The sequence below is a fragment of the Syngnathoides biaculeatus genome, chromosome 6, assembly GCF_019802595.1.
Source record: "Syngnathoides biaculeatus isolate LvHL_M chromosome 6, ASM1980259v1, whole genome shotgun sequence".
In the NCBI taxonomy this organism is placed as follows: domain Eukaryota; kingdom Metazoa; phylum Chordata; class Actinopteri; order Syngnathiformes; family Syngnathidae; genus Syngnathoides; species Syngnathoides biaculeatus.
Window position 1 is genome coordinate 26,190,827 of NC_084645.1, and position 23,579 is coordinate 26,214,405.

At 42.6% G+C, this 23,579-nt stretch overlaps 2 protein-coding genes and 2 non-coding genes across 7 annotated transcripts in view; 1 reads left to right on the top strand and 3 right to left on the bottom strand.

Moving 5' to 3' along the window:
• Positions 1–869: 869 nt before the first annotated feature.
• Positions 870–13,226, top strand: parvg (parvin, gamma). Of its 4 annotated transcripts, none has more exons than XM_061823229.1 (13): positions 870–1,204; positions 4,486–4,568; positions 4,714–4,778; positions 7,586–7,688; positions 9,100–9,240; positions 10,224–10,339; positions 10,408–10,463; positions 10,532–10,563; positions 12,102–12,166; positions 12,255–12,323; positions 12,401–12,502; positions 12,575–12,647; positions 13,080–13,226. In XM_061823229.1, exons 2-13 carry the CDS (start codon positions 4,496–4,498, stop codon positions 13,178–13,180), a joined length of 996 nt encoding a protein of 331 aa, XP_061679213.1. In that variant the 5' UTR covers positions 870–1,204; positions 4,486–4,495; the 3' UTR covers positions 13,181–13,226. The 4 variants fall into 4 exon arrangements, with proteins under 4 accessions (XP_061679213.1, XP_061679211.1, XP_061679214.1 ...); XM_061823227.1 differs by lacking the exon at positions 870–1,204 and adding an exon at positions 2,645–3,027; XM_061823230.1 differs by lacking the exon at positions 870–1,204 and adding an exon at positions 3,326–3,343.
• A 4,379-nt stretch (positions 13,227–17,605) lies between these two features.
• trnag-ucc (transfer RNA glycine (anticodon UCC)) lies at positions 17,606–17,677 on the bottom strand. The gene has a single exon. It is a non-coding gene; the product is annotated as a tRNA-Gly (tRNA).
• A 2,968-nt stretch (positions 17,678–20,645) lies between these two features.
• trnak-cuu (transfer RNA lysine (anticodon CUU)) lies at positions 20,646–20,718 on the bottom strand. The gene has a single exon. It is a non-coding gene; the product is annotated as a tRNA-Lys (tRNA).
• A 93-nt stretch (positions 20,719–20,811) lies between these two features.
• Positions 20,812–23,579, bottom strand: part of shisal1b (shisa like 1b) — a 46,988-nt gene continuing 44,220 nt past the window's right edge. The window contains exon 5 of the mRNA XM_061823196.1: positions 20,812–23,454. Coding sequence (XP_061679180.1) covers position 23,454 — 1 coding nt within the window. The 3' untranslated portion in view covers positions 20,812–23,453. The remainder of the gene's footprint in view (positions 23,455–23,579) is intronic.

The following is a 23,579-nucleotide window of genomic DNA, read 5'->3' on the forward strand; positions in this document are numbered from 1 at the left end:
CCTTGAATGCGGCTAGCACCGCTCTGCTATGAAATCACAACAAACTAACAAGCAAGATGTAATTATTTTGTAGTTGTTTTTGTTTTGCAGATGTATCTAAAGGGTGAAGTTAATGTTTTGATTCAAGCAGAGCTACATAGTTACGGTGATTTTAGCTAGCTGTAGCATTTGTTCTTCTAGCGCTAATTTAGGTTTTAGCCACATTTGGCTGCACTTTTCTGTTTGTATAAGCTAATATTTACATTTCCATGTATATTTCTTGGACAATGTAAAGACAATCTCACATATCTTCACATATTTATGTTGTCGTAGCCAAGGACGACGGTCGTTATTCCGTATTCCGCCAGTCGTCCTCTGCATCGACGGACAGCTGACAAATGTAGCGCTCGATCGACGGCTCGATATCTCGGACGGTTTTGCGCAACGCTCTGGGGTGCGCTTCTTGCCTTGTCACCTCGTGATTAGGATGTCCGGCGAGGTAGCGCTGAAACGCGTCTTGTTTCGTTAGCATCACGTTGTGCTCGCGTACCGGAAGGAGTTTTTGACTCTGCGTGCAGGTGATCGATGGAAGCCATTTTGCGATGGTTCGATGGGCAGCGTTTTGAGCTGCCTAGAGGGAGTCCCGGTGAGTTGGCTTCAGGTGGGGAGTCCACACGGGCACCCCGCGTACTTCACGATCAGTCTTCCGATGAGTTTGGGTCGCGAGGACGGTCTGCTTGGTCAGGCCCCGCTCGGTGCTGGCTCGGCACTTCAGAACGTTGTTTCTTTTATTGATTTTGGAGCACACGATTTTCGCATGTTCGTGGAACAGTCGCGTATTTATGCTTACATTCATCATAATTAGCTCAGGTCCACAAAAGGCTGAATAAAGATCTGGTGGGCGGGGCTGAACTTTGTTTGGAAAACCCGGAAGTCGAGTGGCGTCGCCGTCACATGTTGGATTCAACTTTGGCTGATATGAGCGAAATAATAGCGAAAACTTCCCTCTCGTGACGTGAGCTAAAAAAAAAAACTCACCGCCGGCTGCCTTTTAAGTGCAGCGCCGCCCCGGGTGGGCCGCGGTCAGCCGGGCCTGCTGTCGACTGACCTTTCAGACGAGTTCCCGGAGGAGCCCCGGAGACACCCCCGGGTCCGGACCACCGGAGAGATGAGCGCGTGACGAGCTGCGCATCACGACGCCCCGGCTGGATTATTGAAAGCCGAGGTGAGTCGACGCGCTGCGAGTGACGATTTGTCGGCGCCACCGAAGCATTCCGCCAATTTGGGCAAAAAAGAACGACGGGTTTATTTTCAACCTCCCTCTTTTGTTGCCATGGTAACCTTCCCACATCTCCCTCCTCGCCCAAATTGCCCCTTTTTTCAGTTTTGTGTTTTGCTGCTGGATCTAATGGAGACTCCAATTCATCTGCTCACACTTTTTGCCTTAAGTGGTCCCGCCTGGCCAGCGTCACGGTTCGAGCCCTCCATTTGGGAAAAGTGTGGGGAGGCGTGCTCGGCGCTGTCGCAGGCCTTGAATACGGTCGGGATGATACGCCTAATATATCTTTTGCAGTGGTTAGCACATCTGGTTGCGGGTTCAAATCTCAGCTCTGGCCTTCCCCAGAGCTAGGCGAAACTAAATGCAGCTCATACTTTTTTTTTTTTTTTTTTTTTTTTTACACCAAGCATGACCTCAAAAAGTGCTTTGCTATCGAGTTGCTCCATAATAACCAACATGAAAATTCATAAGTGTTCCAGGCTCAAGTGTTCATCAATAAATGGGGTAATATTTTATTCACTGTGCAGTTTTTAAATTACTGTAAGCCAGTATGACAAAATGTGGAGTTTTAACATTTTTAAAAATGCTCTTAATTATACAAAAAAAATGTACTCCAATAATGATTCCATGAAAATTGCAAATAAAAATGAAACTTCAGGAAATATCTCAAAACAAACAGTTCTAAAAGATGAAATTAAATTAAATTAAGTTACATTAAATTAGGGTGGCATGATGGATCAGCTGGTAAAGTTTTGGCCTCACAGTTCTGAGGACCTGGGTTTGATCCCGGACCCGCCTGTGTGGAGTTTGCATGTTCTCCCCGTGGCTGTGTGGGTTTTCTCCGGGCACTCCGATTTCCTCTCACGTCCCAAAAACATTCGACATTCATTGGCCACTCCAAATTGCCCATAGGTGTGATTGTGAGTGCGGCTGTTTGTCTCTATGTGCCCTGCGTTTGGCTGGCAACCAGTTCAAGGTGTACCCCACCTCCTACCCATTGACAGCTGGGATAAGCTTCAGCACTCCCCATTACCTTTGTGAGGATAAGTGGCAAGAAAATTGAGGAATTAATTTAATTTAATTTCATTTCATTTATATGTATTGTACTTGATAAATACAACTGAACTGTACTTAACAGAAATTTACAGTTCTGGATTTTTTTTTAAAACTGTACCAATTTTTAAAATTTTGATTTGGTAATCCTTTTATGTATCACTAGTGGGAGCCGGTGAACCTCTTGCAGTACCCGTACTACACTTTGAGAACCACAGCTGATGATAGTGTTTTTTTTTGTTGTTGTTGCTTTGATTTCCCCTGTTTTTGTTTTTGTTTTTTTAGGGGGGGGGCTTCCAACCTTTGGAGCATTTGACAAAGCACATTGCACTGTACAGTCGTACCTTGACTTCCGAGCGGCCCACGTCATATTTTTCGCTTTTTGTTGAGAGTGTAAATTTGAGGTCATTAAATGAATCCTCTTGGTATGTTCAGGTACCTCAGCGTTAGTCGGATTTGAGTGTCTCACACTTTCCTCATCGGGCCCAGCGTACTCAAGCGTCACCTCACCAGATGTAGAGGAAGTGGCACCGTTTTGTACACCACATCCTCATAAGTGCGCGTGTGGCTTCACTTCCGACCCTGCGACATTTGATTTTGCTGAAAGCGCCGACAGGGCTTTCCGTCGGCCTCCCACAATAGATTGAAGACGAGCAAATTCATTTATCCCTCGGCTCCTTCTCTGGAGTTAAACCCTTCTTAAGCCATCAGAGGAGGTAAGCGGCTTCAAAAATACTTTTTTTTTTTTTTTTTTTGGGGGGGGGGTCCATGATCTTGTTTGCAATAGAAAAGGAAGAAAAAAGTCTGAGGCCACACAAAGACTGCAAAGACGCCGTCAAGGTTTGAATTGTCAGCGTATTGCTTTCATATTTGTCTCATGTGACACCCGAATAAAAACCGAGTGGCTCGGTGGTCTGCAGGATGAGCCGTACGAGCTACTGGAGTCAAAGAAAAATACATATCTTCAAGTGCTTTTTTTTTCTTCTTTTTTTATTCCTCGGAGGAACAAAAACATTTTTATTGTCATTCAAAGTGAGTTCCTGCTCTTTGAAAATGTTCTAAATGATCAATAAAGCACAGACTCGTCTCATGTACATGAGTAAAAAACAAACAAACGTGTGTATATATATATATATATATATATATATATATATATATATATATATACATATAATATTGTTACTTGAAAGTTTTACACATCTTGTACCTTTTCCAAGTATAAGTGTTTGAAGACGAGTCAGTGTATAAATTAGATTTTAAGATGAATATAACTGTACTGAAATCTATAATTGGGGTTAGAATAATGAATTCTGTCACATTTTTTGAGGGGGAGCTGTTTTCTTCAGTGCTTTAAAACGTGCGTTATACAAAATGTTTGGCATTTAATTTAATAAAAATGTTAAATAAATATTTGATAAATTTTTATCACTTAAATTACTGCACCCCCCTGAAAAAAACAGCTGCAATTTATTCTTATTTTTTTAAAATTAATTACATTTATTATGATAATAGTATGTCATTTATTAAATTTAATGAATTTAATTATTGTGTCTGTGTGTTTGTGTGTGTTGTGCATAGACATACAATATGATTATAGTTTACGTTATTTTACACGTTTTCATATCACGTATTGTTTTATTATTAGGTTTTTACTAATTCTTTTATTTTAATTATTTTTATTAATTTACTAATGTACTTTTTACTTCATCACGGCAGTGGATTGGTTAGTTATTAATAATACTTATACCTTTTCGCATCTAATGCACAAGCACCCGAAATGTATTATTTTGTTTTGCAAAACCTGTAACTACAGTCCCATAAGTCTCCATACATCGAAAAAAAATCAATATCTCTTGACATAAACCATTTTTAGTCAAATAATATGCCCTATTGCTTCTATAATATGCTGACTGTTGTTGTTGTTGTTGTTTTTTCTACAGCATCGTGTGTGATACTCTTTGCATGTTTTTTTGTTAAAAGCGCTTGCGACCATTCGACTGCTCACTTCAGCGGCCATCAGGATGATTTCTGTTATTCAAATGCATTCTTTGGGTTATGTGAAATACAAAGAAATACGTGTTAGAATCATATATGTATGGAATGAATTGGGTCTCCTTTGTATGGAGATTTATGGGACACACTACACATTCTATTCTTGTATCGTGCGTCGACAGAGGGGGCGCTATGGAGGCGGAGGTCTCTCAGAGTCACAGGGAACAAAATGAAGAAAAAGAAGAACCTGTGGACTCCTTTCAGGGTACAGTTTGTCTGCTTTCAAAAAGAAGCAAATATTTCCTGCCTTCTTCTATTTTGTATGATATATAATATACGTGCATGCTATATGAACTATACCATACTCTGCATTGCAATAAATATTATTTTGATGTGTGTGTGGCAAGCAGTCGTGAGTACAAAGATGATCCAGCCGACGTCCCTAAAAGATCCCAAACTGGAGAAGCTCAAGGAAGTAAGAGACTCAATTCTTAAATGTGTGTTTTATATTTAATATGCAATAGTTTACTCCGGTGGATCAGCTGGTAAAGCGTTGGCCTCACAGTTTTGTGGTCCCGGGTTCGATCCCGGACCCGCGTGTGCTGAGTTTGCATGTTCTCCCCATGCCCGCGTCTCCGGGTACTCCAGTTTCCTCCCATATCCCAGAAACATGCAACATTAATTGGACACTCTAAATTGCCCATAGGTGTGATTGGGAGTGTGTTTTTTTTTTTTGTCTCTATGTGCCCTGCGATTGGCTGGCAACCAGTTCAGGGTGTACGCCGCCTCCTGACTGTTGACAGCTGGGATAGGCTTCAGCTCTCCTGCGACCCTTGTGAGGATAAGTGGCTCAGAGGATGGAGGAGGAGAGAGAGGAGAGGGTTGGGGGGTAAATTTTCAGACATTTTGAGAAGTCCACGGCTATCACAAAATTGCAAATTTCCCCTCAAAGAACAATCACATTCACATCACTCTCACACATTCTGCTAAAATGCTCAGACACTACTGAAATTCATGTTTTGTTTCGTTTTCTACGAAAACAGTCACAATAGCTCCCGAATTGCTATCGCAGGTCCAACTGAAACACTCTCACACTCACATATACGCAACTAAAACGCTGTCATGAGTGATTGAACTGCTCTCACACATACACACACACACACTCACATTACTGAAATGTTCTCACCTGCACCAAAGATCCTCTCACGCAACCAAAACATACACAACTGTAGTCCTCTTTCACACATAATTGAAACACTCTCACACACTCTCACACTCCTGCTGAAATTCTCTTGCGCACACAAAATAAACAGTTTCACACACTCACCACTTGAAACACTTGTCAAGTACTACTTAAACCCATGTACAGTACAGAAACCCTCTCAGCCACAAATAACGCTCACACGCTCTACTGAAATGTTCTCACAAAATACAGAAACACACAGTCACACACTACCTGAAAGCCTTTTCAAGTCCTACAGAAAACCCATACACATGACAGAAACCCTCTCAGATGCAAATAACACTCACACACACTATTGAAATATTCTCGCACAATACAGGAACACCATCTCAAAAATACCTGAAACACTTGTCATGTACGCCTGAAACCCACACACAGTACAGAAACCCTACCAGACACAAATAACACACACTACTGAAATGCTCTCACACTATACAGGAACACCCTCTCACACACTACCTGAAACACCTGTCAAGTACTACTGAAACCCAATCACACTATAGAAACCCTCTCAGGTAAAAAATAACACTCACACACACTACTGAAATACTCTCACACTATACAGGAACACCCTCTCACACACTATTTGAAACACTTGTCAAGTACTACCAAAACCCATTGACACTACAGAAACCCTCTCAGATACAAACAACACTCACACAATACAGGAACACCCTCTCGCGTGCTTCCTGAAACACTAGTCATGTACTACTGAAACCCTCGCACAGTACAGAAACCCTCTCTGACTCTAATAACACTCACACACACTACCAAAATGTTCTCACACAAAATAAACACCCTCACACACACACACTCCCAGAAAACCTTGTCAAGTACTACTGAAACCCATACACTACAGAAACCCTCTCAGACACAAATACACTCACACACACTACTGAAATGTTCTCACACAAAATAAACACCCTCTCACACACGACCTGAAGCACTTGTCATGTACTACTGAAACCGACACACAGTACAGAAACCCTCTCAGACACAAATAACACTCACGTGTACTGCTGAGATTTTCTCACACCATACCTGAAACACTTGTCAAGTACTACTGAAACCCATACACATTACAGAAATCCTCTCAGACACAAAAAAAAACACTCACACACGCAACTGAAATGTTCTCGCACAATACAGGAACACCCTCTCATAAACTACTGAAAACACTTGTCAAATACTACTGAAACCCATTCACATTACAGAAACCCTCTCAGACACAAATAACACACACTACTGAAATGCTCTCACACACTACCTGAAACACTTGTCAAGTACTACTGAAACCCATACACACTACAGAACCCCTCTAAGATACGGATAACACTCACTCACATTACTGAAATGTTCTCACACAATACAGGAGAACACTCTCTCGCTCAAGTGAAATGCGCTCACACACTCCTACTGCAGTGCTCTTGCGCACTACTGAAACAGTCACACACTTGTGCAACGGTCTCATACATATTAGTTAACCCCACAAATGGTCCCCTCCCATACTGAAATGGGCTCACGAGGTATACAAAAAGACGCATTTCATTCACGCGTGTTAGCATGTATCGGTAGTGCGCGTGAGAGGCAATCGTGAATTATTTCCCCGCCTGCGCTAAGTGGTTGGCTCGTCCCCAGAATCTTCTCGGGCCGGCCAAGAATCGCGTTCGACGGACTGCGCGTAGCGCGTAGCCTACTGTATGTGATAATCCCCGTCCGGTGGAAGGTTGGGTGAAATTTTAATGAAGGTAATTATGAGAGGCGATGGGAGGCAAGGAGGGTGGCCGGGGGGGGTCACCCAGGCAGGTTCTCTCTGATGACAACCCCCCCCCCCCCCCACCCCCACCACACTGCAAAGTGGCAATGAATAAATAAGCTCCCTGGTATGTTTTCAAACTGAATATAGAAGAGTTCTTTTTCTCCTTTTTCCATCGAGCTCAGGATTGGGCGTTAGCGCAGCAAATTTATTAGCTTCTATCAAAGGCGTCGAGAGCGCAACGCGGGAAGATGAAAGAGCTCGTGTGCGTGTGTCTGGCCAGGCGCTGCTGGATTGGATCAACGGAACCCTGAAAGCGGAGCACATCGTGGTTCAGAGTCTGGACGAGGATCTCTACGACGGCCTGGTTCTGCATCATCTCCTGGGTCAGAGGGCGCACACGCTTGTTTACAAAAAAGGAAGACATCGAGTATTTCAATTCATTTTTAAACAAGTGTGATAATGCCTCAAATAATTATGATCAAGTTTTCTTGGATGCTCCATGTGTCTTAAATTTTCACTCGTTTTAAATTCATTCATTTTTCATAGTATTTAAAATTCATCTTTTAACCAAATTAATGGCACAAGAAATATTTATATTGTCTGTATAACTTTTTCTTGGTTATTAATATTTATCACTGTCTTCATTCAATTGGAATTGTTTCATTAATAATCATAATTTTTTTTTAAATTTCCCCAAATGTTTAAAATATATATATGTACAAATATAAACCCCAAAATTACCTATAGTTTGTTTCACGTCAATATTTAGTACTATTTATTCATTGATAATTAATAGCTATCATGCTTAAAAACTGATTAACTTCCAAGATTTATTCCTAATTTTATTTCTCTGCTGTTGCAGAACATCTTATCCATATTGTTGTCATTTTACATGCTCTTGTATTACTCAACACAATCAATATTTTTATATTTAAATTATTATTAATTTTATATTTATATATTTTTTTATTTAAAATATTTTAGATGTAATGTACAGTCTTGATTCTGTTGCTGAATTAATATTTATGTATAAGCATCATAAGTGATTGATTGGCTAATATTTATTCGTGATCATTAATAGTTACCATAGTGGGGTAAAATGTATTTATTCATATGCTTTCCAATATTATGTTATTGTAAATATTTCTATTCGGCTGACTTATTGAACTATTATTTATATTATTCTTTAATTCATTTATTATTATAATAATTATTTCATGTACTGGAGTCATTACATTGCAGTGTTATGTAGAATAAATCAACATAATTATTTATAGTACCTTTTTCCATTTAAAAATTTTATCTATAATACGTGAGTAATCTTGTACTTGCTGGCTATAAAATAAATAATATTTATAGGCATCAGAAAATCTCATTTTAATATTTACTATACTATTTATGTATTTTATATCATATTTGAAGCATGCATAGTCATTTATATTCATGCCACGTAGGGTTTCTATTGCAGAATTAATGACACAATGTAAATATTTTAACACTGCCAACTGTTTCCCTGATGAATAATTTGAATTTATGACAGAAATGTAAATGTAATATACCATAAATTCATGCTTGAGTATTTAACTGGTGATATATTTGTAAAAATAAATAAATATATATATATATATATATATTTATATATATATATATATATATGTGTGTGTGTGTGTGTCTGTGTGTGTGAATTTTGATGCCATTATATGAAAAAAATTGGAGTAAGGTTGAAGGATATTGAAGACTTTGTCATTCCAAAGGATGATCTTGTCCTCCTCCGTCGCCCCCCCCCCCCTGCAGCGCACTTGGCCGGCGTCCGCCTGTCCTTGGAGGAGGTGGCGCTGAGCGGCTCGGCTCAGATCCGCAAGCTGGAAGCCGTCTTGCGGGAGTTGGACAAGCGACTGGACGAGCGCCGCTCGGACAGCCGCTGGGACGTCAGCCGTGAGTCACGCGGCCGCTCGTCTGTCCTGGCGCTCGTCTTCTGGAACTCAACTGATTCGTTTGGAGACAATTTTGTTATTATTGAGAGCGACCCACAAAGACCGACACAGAACCAGAATTGAACGGTAACTGCGATGTCACCTTTGACAAGGGAACATCCATCCATCCATTTTCTTTGCCGCTTATCCTCACAAGGGTCGCGGGAGTGCTGGAGTCTATCCCAGCTGTCAACGGGCAGGAAGCACGGTACACCCTGAACTGGTTGCCATAGAGACAAACAATCGCACTCACAATCGCACCATGGGGAAATTTATCCATCCATTCATTTTCTAAGCCACTTATCCTCACAAGGGCACGGGAGTGCTAGAGCCTATCCCAGTTGTCAACAGGCAGGATGCAGGGTACACCCAGATCAGGTTGCCATAGAGACAAAGAGTCACACAATCACACCACAGGCAATTTATCCATCCATTTTCTTATCCGCTTATCCTCACAAGGGTCGCAGAGTGCTGGGGTCTATCTTAGGTGTCAACGGCCAGGAGCCGGGGTACACCCTGAACTGGTTGCCATAGAGACAAACAGTCACACTCGCAATCACACCTAGGGGCAATTTATCCATCCATCCATTTTCTTCTGGTTTGCGGGAGTGGTAGAGACGAACCCAGCTGTCAACGGACAGGAGGCGATGTACACCCTGAACCGGTTGCCAAAGAGACAAACAGTCACACTCACAATCACACCTAGGGGCAACTTATCCATCCATCTATCCATCCTTCCTTCCATCCATTTTCTTAGCCACTTATCCTCACAAGGGTCACGGGTGTGCCGGAGCCTATCCCAGTTAGGGTCGGGTGAAAGCCACCCTGAACTGGTCGCCATCACTGACAAACTTTTCAACTCGTGGTGTACGCTCACAATGAAAATGTGTGCTCGCAAATATTCACAAAGTGCATTTTTATTTTTATTTGTTGTTGTTCTTTCAGGAATCCACAAGAAAGACCTCCTGGCCACTCTCCATCTGCTGGTTGCCATGGCGACACGTTTCCAGCCCGACCTGGCGCTGCCCTCCGACGTGAAGGTTCAAGTTCTGGTCACGGAAGTAAGTCGGCCGGAAAAGCCGTCGCCGTCGCCCACTCGGGCTGGAGCTGACGCGGGGAATGCGTGCAGGTGCGCGGGAAGGGAATCCATTGCGACGTTCAAACGGAAGTCCTGACGGGGGGCAGGTGAGGACCGCTTTCACCGACCTGAATCGCAAATGAACATTTTATTCCTCTTTTGTTTGTTTTTTCAGCTCCAATGAGGAGAACCCCAGCAGCACCAAAGGTGAGCACCTCACAGTAGCTCCAATACGTAAAATTTGAGAGGAAAAAAAAAAAAAACAAAACAGTAGTTTGTTGCTAGGCAAACTTTGTATGTACACCGCATATTGATTCATATTTACTCGTTTTAAAAGAATACAAACAGAGGAAATGTGTCATCTAAACGGTTTATACAAGAATCATTACGACTTATTACATTACATTACTATTATTATTACATTATAATTATTACTTATTACACAGACTTCATTATTATAAATCCCAGGACTTTTCCAGGTCATATATATTTCCATAGGAAATTCACTATTTATGTTTTTGTTCTTTAATAAAAGAATTTGTTGTTCAATACAATATTTCAAAGTTGATCAAGTTTTACTTTACAGATAAATACGTTGAAATGCCATGTTTTTTTTATTAAATTAATTTGCCTGGATGTCTGCTTATAATAAAACAAAATGTTCATATAATATTCCTATTTCCAATATTACACACTTTAGGAAATTTAACAGAATATTTCTTGAAATTGTATACACTTGAAACACAAATATTGGGTAAAAATATGATTTTAAAAAATCTAACATCTCTGTAAAGTAAAAAAATATATTATATCAATAATTATTTAATATAATAATTATTAATTCTATTCATATTGTTATTTATATTACGTTATAAAGAGAGAACATCTCTTCAGGAACAACAAAAACTATATCGATTGTGAGTTACTACATTTATGATAGCTATTTAAACAAAAACATGTATTAGTACAAACACTTCTATGTACTAAAATATAAATAAAGTATAAAATCACAACAATAATGTTAAAAAAGAAAAAAAAGGAAACATGCCACACATGCAACGAGAAAATTACAGTGGTCCCTAAAACCTACAAGGATTATGAATACGTTCATTTATTCAAAATAATATTATTTATGAAATAACTAGTAGGGTATATACTGTGGATGGCGCGGTGATTAAGCTGGTGAAGCCTTGGCCTCAGAGTTCTGAGGTCCAGGGTTCGATCCCGGACCCGCCTGTGTGGAGTTTGCACGTTCTCCCCGTGCCTTGCGTGGGTTTTCTCCGGGTGGGCACTCCGGTTTGCTCCCACATCCCGAAAACATGCGACATTAATTGGACACTCTAAATTGCCCCTAGGTGTGATTGTGAGTGCGACTGTTCGTCTCTATATGCCCTACGATTGGCTGGCGACCAGTTCAGGGTGTACCCCGCCTCCTGCCCGTTGACAGCTGGGATCGGCTCCAGCATTCCCCGCGACCCTTGTGAGGATAAGCGGCAGAGAAAATGGATGTATATTTTAACAAACAACCAGGATTAAAAAAACAACAACACATCATTGAATGGGCTGTTGCCACTGTATATAAACACTAGCACTGAGAAATAACATTACTATATTATTAATTAGTATTAATATAGCATTATAAATATTATTACTGTGCTTATTTATACTTTTTAATTTATGGAAAATACCTATGCAAAGAAGGGGAAATATTCTACATCCGATGCAGCGATGCAGTTTTTGTGCAGGAGGTGCGGATCCCGTGGAGCAGCTGCTGAAGTTGGACCCTCACAAGGTCGCCGCGGCCAAGAAGGTAGAATCGGGCTTGGGGTGCGAAATATCGGGGAGTTTCGTTCCACAAATGGCCGACAAGTTTGACAAAATGTCTTTCGGCGGTCTAGGCCATGGCCGACTTCGTAAACAGGAGCCTGGCCAGCCTCGGCCTGCGCGTCTCCGACGTGGACAAACAGGTAACGCGGCGGCGGCGGGGTCGCCACGACGACCGTTACGACGCGCACCGTCGGCCCACGTCGCGTTTTGCGTGCAGTTTTCCGACGGTGTGATTCTGCTGCTGCTGATCGGACAACTCGAAGGGTTCTTCGTTCCTCTCTGCGAGTTCAGTCTGACCCCCGTCAACGCCGAGGAGATGGTACGAGCCGCCGAGTCCATTCACTTGTATTTCACTTGAAATGGTGACGGGTGTTGGGTTTTTGACTCGCAGCTGCGGAACGTGACCTTTGCCCTGAGCCTCCTCGCTCACGCGGGCCTGGAAGTGCCCTCTGTTCAACCCCAAGGTGACGACTAAAAACACGACACGGCACAACCTCGGTTCTCGACCGCGATCCGTTCCAGAAGGCGGTTTCGAGAACCGATTAGTTCGAAAACCGAATCGAGATTTCTCACGTCTGCGTACAGAGGCGGCGCCGTACACGATAACAACGCGCGTCGTGGGTCAGCTCAATCGGGCCGCCCGCGACGTGTTATTTCCGGGTTTTGTCGCAGGCGTTCGAGTACCGATTTTCGTTCGAAAACTGATTTGTTCGAGAACCGAGTATTCACTGTACATACGCGGGTGCTCACGTCATACTCCTTGTCACAGTTACTGCTTGAATAGAGTAAAACTACTACACGGGTGGAACAGGAAGTAGTCGTCACCTAGTGGCAATTTGCACGTATTGCTAAAACGAATAAAGCTTTCACGTGACCCGGGAACGTTTTCTGTTTAGATGTCGTGGCCCAGGACGTCGGCGCCACCCTGAACGTCCTCTACGCTCTCTTCCGGAAGCACGCGAGGCAAGACGAGAAGACCTCTGTGGAGTTTCTGTGAATTTCGTTTTTTTAAAAAAAAAACAACAACACACATTTATTACAAATCCGCAGATGTACCTTCTTTCTCGTTCGAACGACTTGCACCGCGAAAGCGTGGGAATCATTTTCATATCATGAATTGAGTGCCGACAGGATTTCAAAACTCACTCATACGACAAATTTGAATCAAAAAGGCATCATTGTTTCTGCAGACCAAAATAGATTTTGGAACTTTTAAATAGCAAAATGTATTTTTTTTTTTTGTATTTTATTTGTCCAAAATGAAGTTTGATGATTTTGCTACATCCTTTCTGATGATGCTACAGCGAAGAAAATAAGTATTTGAACACCCTGCAATATTGCAAATTCTCCCACTTAGAAATCATGACGGGGTCTGAAATTTTCATAGTAGGTGCATGTTAAAAAAAATCATCCATTGTGATTTATTGATTTCTCTTTTTAGATGATGTCTCACAATATACATGCACCTACGATGAAATTTTCAGACCCCGCCGTGATTTCTAAGTGGGAGAGCTTGCAATATAGCGGGGTGTTCAAATACTTATTTTCTTCACTGGAATTATATTTTTAGCTCAATGGGATTTTTCTCCCATTGCCTTTTTCAGTGAAAACTTCATTTTTTAACGTCTTCGTGGTGGCTTTTTGCGTGCGTGTGCTTCTATGACAAATTTGTCACGCAAGCAGTCTTTACCGTCAATGGCACCGGAGAGCGATATTGCAATACACCAGATGGATGAGCTGAAGCACCGCGATGAAGCAGCCACACAAGAGAAGCAAAAAGTTGGTTATTTCTGAGCTATGAATGAATATGTGTCAGAAATATTATATCTCATTATGATTAAAAGAGGGCGGCACGGTGAATCAGTTGGTAAAATGTGGGTCTCACAGTTCTGAGGACCCAGGTTCAATCCCGGACCCGCCTGTGAGGAGTTTCCATGTTCTCCCTGTGTCTGCGTGGGTTTTCTCCAGGCACTCCGGTTTACTCCCAGATCCCAAAACATGCAACATTAATTGGACACTCTAAAATTGCCCATAGGTGTAATTGTGAGTGCGGCTGTTTGTCTTGAACCAGTTCAGGGTCTACCCCGCCTCCTGCCCGTTGACAGCTGGGATAAGCTCCGGCACTCCCTGTGACTCTTGTGAGGATAAGCAGGTAAGAAAATGGATGGATAGATGGATAAATTGCCCCTAGGTGTAATTGTGAGTGCGACTGTTTGTCTCTATGGCAACCAGTTCAGGTCTTACCCCGCCTCCTGCTCGTTGAAAGCTGGGATAGGCTCGAGCACTCCCCGCGACCCTCGATGAGGATAAGCGGCAAAGAAAATGGATGGATGGATAAATTGCCCCAAAGTGTTATTGTGAGTGTGACTGTTTGTCTCTATGGCAACCAGTTCAGGTCTTACCCCGCCTCCTGCTCGTTGAAAACTGGGATAGGCTCCAGCGCTCCCCGGGATAATTTCAAATGTCGTCAAGCAGAAGTACAATCTGTAACTTTCTCTTTTAATGCACCGTAAAACTGTGAAATAAAACCTGAATATGAAGCGTTCCTCCAAACTTGGGAACATAAACACAACGTGTGTAGAACAATGGAAACATAATTCTATGACAATATACTCGTCACATACGTAGAACATTTGAAACCAGATCAAGATTGTGAACGTGTCCTCGGATTGAACATGCAGGACCGGCCAACACACGTCACTGGTTGCTCATTTTCACGCACGCGGGTCTTCGTTTCAGCGTCTTCTGTTCCTTCGCCTTCCCATTTGCGCTCCTTTCTCGTTGTTCCGCTTTCACGTTTGCGTCGGCCGGCCGCTCGTCGGCAATTCCGCTCACCGCTCGCTGCTCCTCTTCAGCTTTGACGTACTGCGTCGCGCGACTTATTTTCTCGGGGCGGCCGGAAGTCATGATTTCCTTTATTTTTTGTGCCGCCGCTCGTACCGTGGCCTCGTCGAGCGAGGGTAATTCTCTGCTGGCCCGAATCGTGGCCGCGGCCAGCGCTTGTTCCCAAGAGTCCTTGGGCGAAGCCTTCAGCTCGTCTTCCAATGTCTTCACCGCCGCCGTGTAGTGCTCGTGAAGTATGCACATCAGGCTGTGCGTCCAGTTTTTCGCGTTGGCCTCCAGGAGGAGGGCCGTCTGGTACGCCGGGTGAGCCGGGAACATGGTCCTGATCAGTTTTCTTTCAAGGTGGAGAAACCTGACCGGAACTTTGCCCCCCGGGATGACGCGGGAAAGGTGGTGCTGTACCTTGATGTAATTTTTCATGGTCTTGGTCAAGATGCGGAAGTCCGCCATGGTTCTGTTCTTTTGCTGTTATTAGAGGAGGGAAAACAACAATTGAAAGATTAGCTTCCAAAGTATACAGCAAATGAATAACAATTACAGTGATGTCTCGGTTCTTGGCCGCAATTCGTTCCAGAAAACGGTTCGAGAAGTGATTTGTTCAACAACCAAATCAATGTTTCCCATTACAATGAATGGAAAAAGAAATAATGCGTTCCAAGCCTAAAAAATTGGGCTTTTTAAAGCATTTTTTTTTAGCTTTTCCTGATAATAAACTTCATAGTAGAAATACATGTATTATTTGAATACTTTATATAACAAAATAATTTGAGAAATATATTCATTTTTTTGTTTAAAATGTATGCTTTAGTGGTAAGAGTCCGCGAGGCTGGGAGCGCATTCCGTATTTGTAGTGACTCGGCCCCCGGCCTTGTAAACTTTTATTATCAAAAGTGCAAAATAACTTGTCTTTTTGGAGCCATGATTGGGGGTTAGGTTAATACAGTTCTTCACTTACATTGTTATTTCCGTTTTTTTTCAGGGGGTGTTCGAATTGACAATAACAAAGCGCGCCGTGGGTCAGCTGGTATGGCCGCACGTGATATGTTATTTACTGGGTTTTTTCGGGGGCGTTCGAGTACCATTTTTCGTTCGAAATCAGAAGGAAAAAAAAAATAAATAAATAAATAAAAAAAATCGAGAAATTTTCATCCGCTTTGTTCGAAAACGGGGACGTTCGACAACCTAGGCTTTACTGCACAGAAAGTTACGACCTTTTTCAAACTACGGTTCATTACCTCGACCAATTTTATTTTCTTTTATGTTTCGATTTGACAAGTTCATTCAATTAACTTTGAAAAACTTCCGACTTAAGTAATTTGTTCCATTTTTTGTAGCTGCTTTGTTATCAAAAATCAAGTTCTGTCCGTTTATTGACGAATATGGTTTTCGATTCAAATGTTAGGCCTTGCCGCACCCCCCCCCATGCAACGAGAACGTTGGTCAAAAGTTAGTTTAGACCCATTAGAAAACAGAGCAGTTGTATTTTTGATTGAGTAACAGACACAGTTTTAATATTTTGAAGTAATTTAACAGCATTTGTCGTCTTCCAAAAAAATTTGTCGCCTCGCCGTGATTTTATGGCGACGCCATTGTGGCTAAAGAATAGCATGGTAGCGTCGACAATCACAGTGTTTTAATCCTTGAAGCATCATATGTCTGAGCACAAAAAAAGATATAAGAACAATACTCACGTGAAAATATTGTTGAACGAACTAATATTACGATTATGAAGTACGACACGGAGCGGGCCTGTGACGATGGTTTAATCTTGCCTGTGAGTGATCGCAAGCGTCACCATTAACATCCGGGTATGTTTCCGCTCCAATTCCCAATGGCGGAGTTCGGTACGTTCGAGCAGCCGCCATATTGTGAGAGTCAAAACGCCCCGGTCAGACCGTTCAAATCGGTGGCGCTGGTGTGACACGTAGTCCTGCACTTTGATTGGCTGCTGTATCCCACTCGACCACGCCCTACTGCTTCCAAAACAGGAAAAGCAATTTGTGACTTTTTAAATATTTAGGCCTTGATATCAATCTCACTAAACCGTAACCCACGTTAATTCTCACCTTAATTCCTCGTAACAGAAGCATAACAAATGTCTTTGTTTATATTTCGTGGAAAAAAAAGATACTTTTTGGGGACCGGCACCACTCACGAAAATGAGAGCCAATCATGATGCGGTAAGGCGTGCCTGACCGGAAGTCTTGAAGATTCTTTATAACGTCAAAAAGCTTCTGTGTCCACATGAGCTGCTTTCACTAAACTGCTTTTCCGCGTCCCAATTTCTCAGACATATTTGCGTCGTTATTTTTTCCCGCATAACAAACAATGAAAATATCCAGAGTCACACTTGTCACATTTACTTCCAGTGTAGACAACGTTTTCAGACACATTTCACCACCATTAACTGTTTTTTTAGTATAAAAATCCCATCCCAGATGTTTGACTCCGACTTTTTCCCCAGGACTTCATTAGGTCTAACGTTTACCTTAACTCCGTTTTACAATCAGGAAATCCTCATAAAGGAAATTAACAACCAAATTAAATATTTTCTAGGTGTTGGTCTGAAAATAACATTTGCGTTGGCCGGGAATCGAACCCGGGTCAACTGCTTGGAAGGCAGCTATGCTCACCACTATACCACCAACGCCTTGAACAGACCACATCGGAATTTAAACAAGAAACAGGAAGTCATACACACGTTGACTATCTCAATTGTTTTCAAACTGTGGGGTGGAGGTTGGGGCTCGGGGGGGTTCAGTTTGTTTTAACGGGCGCATAATTCTTATAACTACTTTTTTCTTTAAAAAAATAATTGAAAAAAAAACAATTTGTTATTGTAACTTAGCATCTTATCCCCACACAAAATTGATTACCAATACATTTATCTTGATCACAAGTATGTTTAATTGCCATTCTAATTATTCGGGGGGGGGGGGGTCCTTGGAAAAGATTTTCTTCTCCAAGGGGTTCTCTGACCTAAAATGTTTGAGAAGCCCCACCATGTGGCACAGAGATAATTAGACGAATGACGATTCAAGCGCGACAGAATGAGCGCTGGCCGCCAATATGACCTGCAAAAGCTGCAATTTTACCCTCTCAAGTTGGTCCCTGCAGTAAAAATAGGAGGGGGGGAGGTGGGAACTGGTATCATTTCCAGTCAGCGTCCAAGCGGCTTTTAGCTGTCTGTTGGGCACCGTCAACGATTCAGCCGATGGCCGCTCTAAACAACAACATTAATACGGACTTAATGCGATGATGCAGATGCATGGATGATCTCTAATGCACTTTTAATCGATCCACGAGCAGGAAACGGGAATGTTTTGTTCGCTTGGCTGCTGATGGATGACCACCAGACCTCACGGGGCATCTCATGTGTCCGTGCACTTAAGGCCGCGTAGGAAGGGTGGGGGGTGGGGGTGGGGAGCATGATTGACAGAATTACGATGAGATGGATTCTGCGAGCTCGCGATTGTTTGCGTCCTTGCTGACAAACTTTGTGGCATGAGGAGAAGCAGGTGACAGGAAGTCATAAGCTGTTATAGTGAGCACAAATCCATCATAAATCAAAGTAGGCCCATTATCGGCTGATTGCTCAAAGAAACATGGCAAGAAAACAGTATGTGCACCTGAACACGTACAAGAAGTTAAAAAAGATCATCTCTCGGGTCTTGACCGTGTTCGGGAGGTCATGTCAGCAAACTTCAGGAGTCGGAGCGACAGCCGTCTGTGTTGAGAGAGAAGAGCGGTGGAGAGAGGACACATCCTTGAGGCGCCCCCGTGCTGAACATGGGTGTAGATGAGGTGGGGGTCCACCAGCCTCACCTGTAGCTGTAAATTTGCTGGCAGATGGGAATCAAGACACGGTTCGTTCGAATTCACAATAACAACGTGCATCATGGGTCAGCTGGTCGTGTCTCGCGCGTTACGTTATTTCCCGGTTTTTCGGCGGCGTGGGAATTCACAACAAAGTGCGTCATGGGTCAGCTCGTCGGTTCCACGCGCGATATGTTATTTCCGGGTTTTGTCACAGGCGTTCGAGTAACGATTTTCGTTCGAAAACAGAGGCAAAAAAAAAAAAAAAATCTCGAAATTTTCATTCGAAAACCGATTTGTTCGAGAACGGAGACGTTCGAGAACCGAGTGTTCACTGTACGGGACTGTTGTGTTGAGAGAGAAGAGCAGTGGAGAGAGGACGCATCCTTGAGGCGCCCCCCGTGCTGAACATGGGTGTAGATGAGATGGGGGTCCATTAGTCTCACCTACAGGCGTAAATTTGCTGGCAGATGGCAGTCATGACGCTGAGCTGGAGGAACTCACAGTCCACAAAAAGGTTCTTCAGGTCCCGGTGCCGTCGTGGTCATACACAAAAAGAAAGTTCTAGAGAGCGTGTAACTCATTGAAGTGACAACACGTTCAGTTCATACCTGTCAACTCGTATGGTTTAGCCGTAGTTCATACGGATTTTGTGGTGAATCTTACGTATACTGCCGTATATCGCAAATCATACGGATTCTGTAAATTTCCGTTTGCTTTTGCCCAGAATGGCGCTATTGTGGGGAAAAGCCAAAGCTGGGGAATTCCAAACGTAGCCTACATCAAAGATTTTTGCCGCAGCAGTCATGATGGTTAGCGCAGCGGCAAATGTTGATTTAGATTAGCAAAATACTTTCATTTCCGGTAACTTTCCAGTAAATCCTTGGCCCGGATCGAGCACCGCACCACGGGAAACATGGAGGCTGCGGCCGAGGAACTGCTGGCCGATCAAAACGTTAACGACACGCTATTGGTGACGCTGTCCTATCGAGATAGGCGCCATACGGGGGTATTACTTGACTGCAACAAAAAAAGTGAGTGTCATTTTTTTATCTTAACGTTGATCATTTATGGCTCAAATTAATTTGACTTAGCTCGTAGCTAATGTAGCGTGCATGCTCGCGAGTTAGCCGCCTGGGCCTCATTACAAATACATGGGATTACTGTAGCTGACATTTTAGCTCTCTTGCTAGCATTCTAGCTCACGGCAGTGTTTTTATAACAGCTGACAAGATTATAATTGAACGCTGTGTTTTCACCACATATGTATGTCAAGATGGACGTTCCATTTACGAAGATTGAGAATGGCTTCATAGGAACAATAGATAAGGTCAGTGAGTTCATCTATAGCTTATTGTTAGCATTATCATACGGATTAGCTCCTTCCTTATTCACTAAAAATAAGGAACTGATCATAGCATTCAGTAGATATGTAATCTTTCAAAACATTTTTCTTTTCCCATCACGGATTCTGTTTGGTGAATCTCTTACAAATATCTGATGTATTGTAGCCTGGCTGATAAATAACCATCTTTTTGGTCATTTTACTGAGTAGAATTAGACATCAACTTCAGATGTTATCATTATGGAAATCTACAATAAAAAAATCATTGAAAAACTTTGCTTTTTCCCCTCTGTTATCTTGACATATAATTTGCTTCGGTGTGTTATAAGGATGTTTTTGCTTGCTATAAGGATTTTTTTGGTAGTTTATACAAGTTGGCGCTCCGAAAAATTGACAGACATGAACTAACGGAAGTGACCACAGGGTCAGGTGCCATTTTGAATGCCACAAAACGCGACGCCCAACGTGGGGCTCGAACCCACGACCCTGAGATTAAGAGTCTCATGCTCTACCGACTGAGCTAGCCGGGCTGCGTCTTTACATGGACAAACAAGAGAGGAAATGTGGACAGGACGACACGAGGGTTGCTCAACCGTGTAAAAGATAAAACTTTATTTGTCCCTGTTGTGATGATACAAAGTGAACAAGTGCAATCAACTGGGAACGGCACACAGTATTCTATCTAGTCGTCAACACTGAACAGAACATCGTACTGTATACTTATCACCAGCACCGCACTTGGAAAAGTGAAGTTTCGGAACCACGATGACGCTTGTGTGTACAGGGTTGAGGGGGTCCTTCAACTGTAAGGCAACGGTTACCATGACAACCCGTAGAACAAACCTGCGCCCCCTCCTTTCCACCTTTATTTTTTTTTCTTTTTTTTTTTTTTTTTGTCACATCACGCCAAAGCCATGAAAACGACAAAAATGGGAATGGAAGATAATTATGTATGTCACATGGCCGAAAGAACGAGACTCTTCCGCCTTATTCCCGAATCTTCTCTTGCGCCGGCGACTAATTAAATCCCCGGCAAATAAAAGTTTCCCCAATTGGTTCGTGTGTGTGTGGGGACTAAGCAGGAGGGGGGGGGGGCAGCTGCACAGAGCAAGGGAGCGTGAATTAAAAGCGCCGCTGATCCGCAGGCCAATTATATTCCCCGTGTGTTAAAATATGTCCGCGCGCCGCCATCGGGAGATTCCGGCGGGCGGGGGGCGCGGGGGGGCCAATTAGATGTTAGCCCCTCTGATGGGATGCAACCCTCCGCTAACGTCCCAGAAAACGCTCGATATTATTGCAGGTAAAGGGAAAGTAACTAAAAAGCCGCCACGAAGAGTTATTTAAGTTAAAATAATAATTATAATAATAATAAAAAAAAAACGTCCTCAGTGTCATCAGTGGAACAGCATCCCTGTTGTTGCCATGGTGACACAGCGTGACCTACTTAAGGAACTATGGAGGACTGTGGATATGTCATGATTGTTGTGTACAAGTCGAGACGCAACGACGGCGTAATTGCCCAAATAATTTTGAAGTCAAAATTAAAATGGGAAAATATCAGTGCGCGTTGTGGTAATTAATGGGTAAAACCTGAATTGGGGCAACTGGACTCTTCTTGATCTTTGTCTGAGTTTTTTTTTTTCTTGTTTTCCATAAACATTCAAATATGACTTAGGCAACTATTTTACAGTATTGGGAAAAAATGTTCTATTTAATCTTTAGCACGTATAAAAAAATGGAAATAATAATCAGTCATCAAGGCCTCATCCATTTTGACAGATTGTGATGGATTGCTGCATCATTTCAAAGACAAATCATGTTAGCATAATGAATAATTACACAAATGTGATCGCCACTCATCCATTTTTGTCTTCACAGTCGAAGGGGAAGAATTTAGTGAGAAATTGTACAAAACTTAAATTAATCTTAGAGTAGATTGAGTTGTTTTGATCTATAGTTAATTGAGTTTTATTAAGTTTGTATGATAAATGACTGTTTCGAAAGGTGACTATGAAAAAATGTATTCATTATTTTCTAATGGACACACGCTGCTCTAAAAAAAAAATCAAAATGTTACATCATTTTTCCTCCAAATTTTATTGCATTTAGCACGAGGACAGACTTTTGTTATGACACCTATTAGTGAAACCAAGACAAAACATATTTTTTAAATGAAAAATACTAATTGCAGTGCAGTTTTTGTACAAAGTCCTAAACTGTCATTTGGAGAACAGGCAGTGCGACTACGAATGCGTTTTTGCATTTGTTGCCGTGGACCGAGTGACCGTTGCGCCGTAACACGTTGCCAAACCTTCACCCGACTGTACATTATTGCTGACAAATGAGTTTTGACGTGGAAATTTGACTCACGGGGATTATTACGCTCCTCGGTGTGCACCGTATTGCTTGAGGAGCCGTCGTTGATGGAGGTTACCGTGGCAACTTGACTCAAACGGATGGCGACCCTCATCCTCACGAATCATTTTTCTCGAAAACGTGGGGTCGGAATGTTACGGAACAAATTTTGAACATGTGAGGGTTTTTTTTCTCTTTAAAAAAAAAATTCAGAGGTTTTATTTGTTTTTGTTTTGTTTTTTTATCCATTGCTCTCACGGTAGGTTCCCCAGCCCCTGCTTTTTTCAAAGCATAACACAGATAAACGTGAAAAATCCATTATATATGTTTTTTTTTTCAGCTACAGCAGGAAAAATGGCGCGAGTCCCCGTTTAGATACGTCACGATATCGAGCACTCGTTAAAACATCGCCGCGAACAAAACACATCGGAGTCTACGTGAGATGCTCGGCATCCACCTAACGAACGTCACATTCCGGAAGGTTCGCCACCTGTCGTTGTTGTTGTTGTGTGACTCGTCACGTAAATAAAATAGAGAACCGTCGCTAAACTGCTACGCAACACAAACCGACACGGCAGTCCTATTAAAAACCATCGCATCTGAACCACTTCCGACTGCAGTCCGCTCTCAGGCAGCCGTTAGAGCGTCGCTCGCTCGCCGCTCGGCTCGGCTCGGCTCGGCTACTCTACCGGTCCCGGTTGCTCGGTCCGGCTCGTTAAATGCCGCCGCTGTCAGTCGACGGCTGCCTTGTGCTCATGGGAGGGTGTTGGTGGGGGGGGGAGAGGGCGTCCCTGCCAAAGACGTCCTGGATGGCTTCCTATGTAAGTGTTGATCCAGAGTGTCTGTAGGAGGCACCTCCTCTAGCCCATCTCCAGGATATGGAGTGCTACTCTTCCGTCGACCGCATCGCTCTGTCCAAAGAAGGAAAAACGTTACGTTACCTCGTTACCAGCAACTCCTCCAGGTCTGGGAATCACATATTGTGCCACACAGTGAATATAAGAATTTCATCCATAATTCGTTATTATCAGCAAAA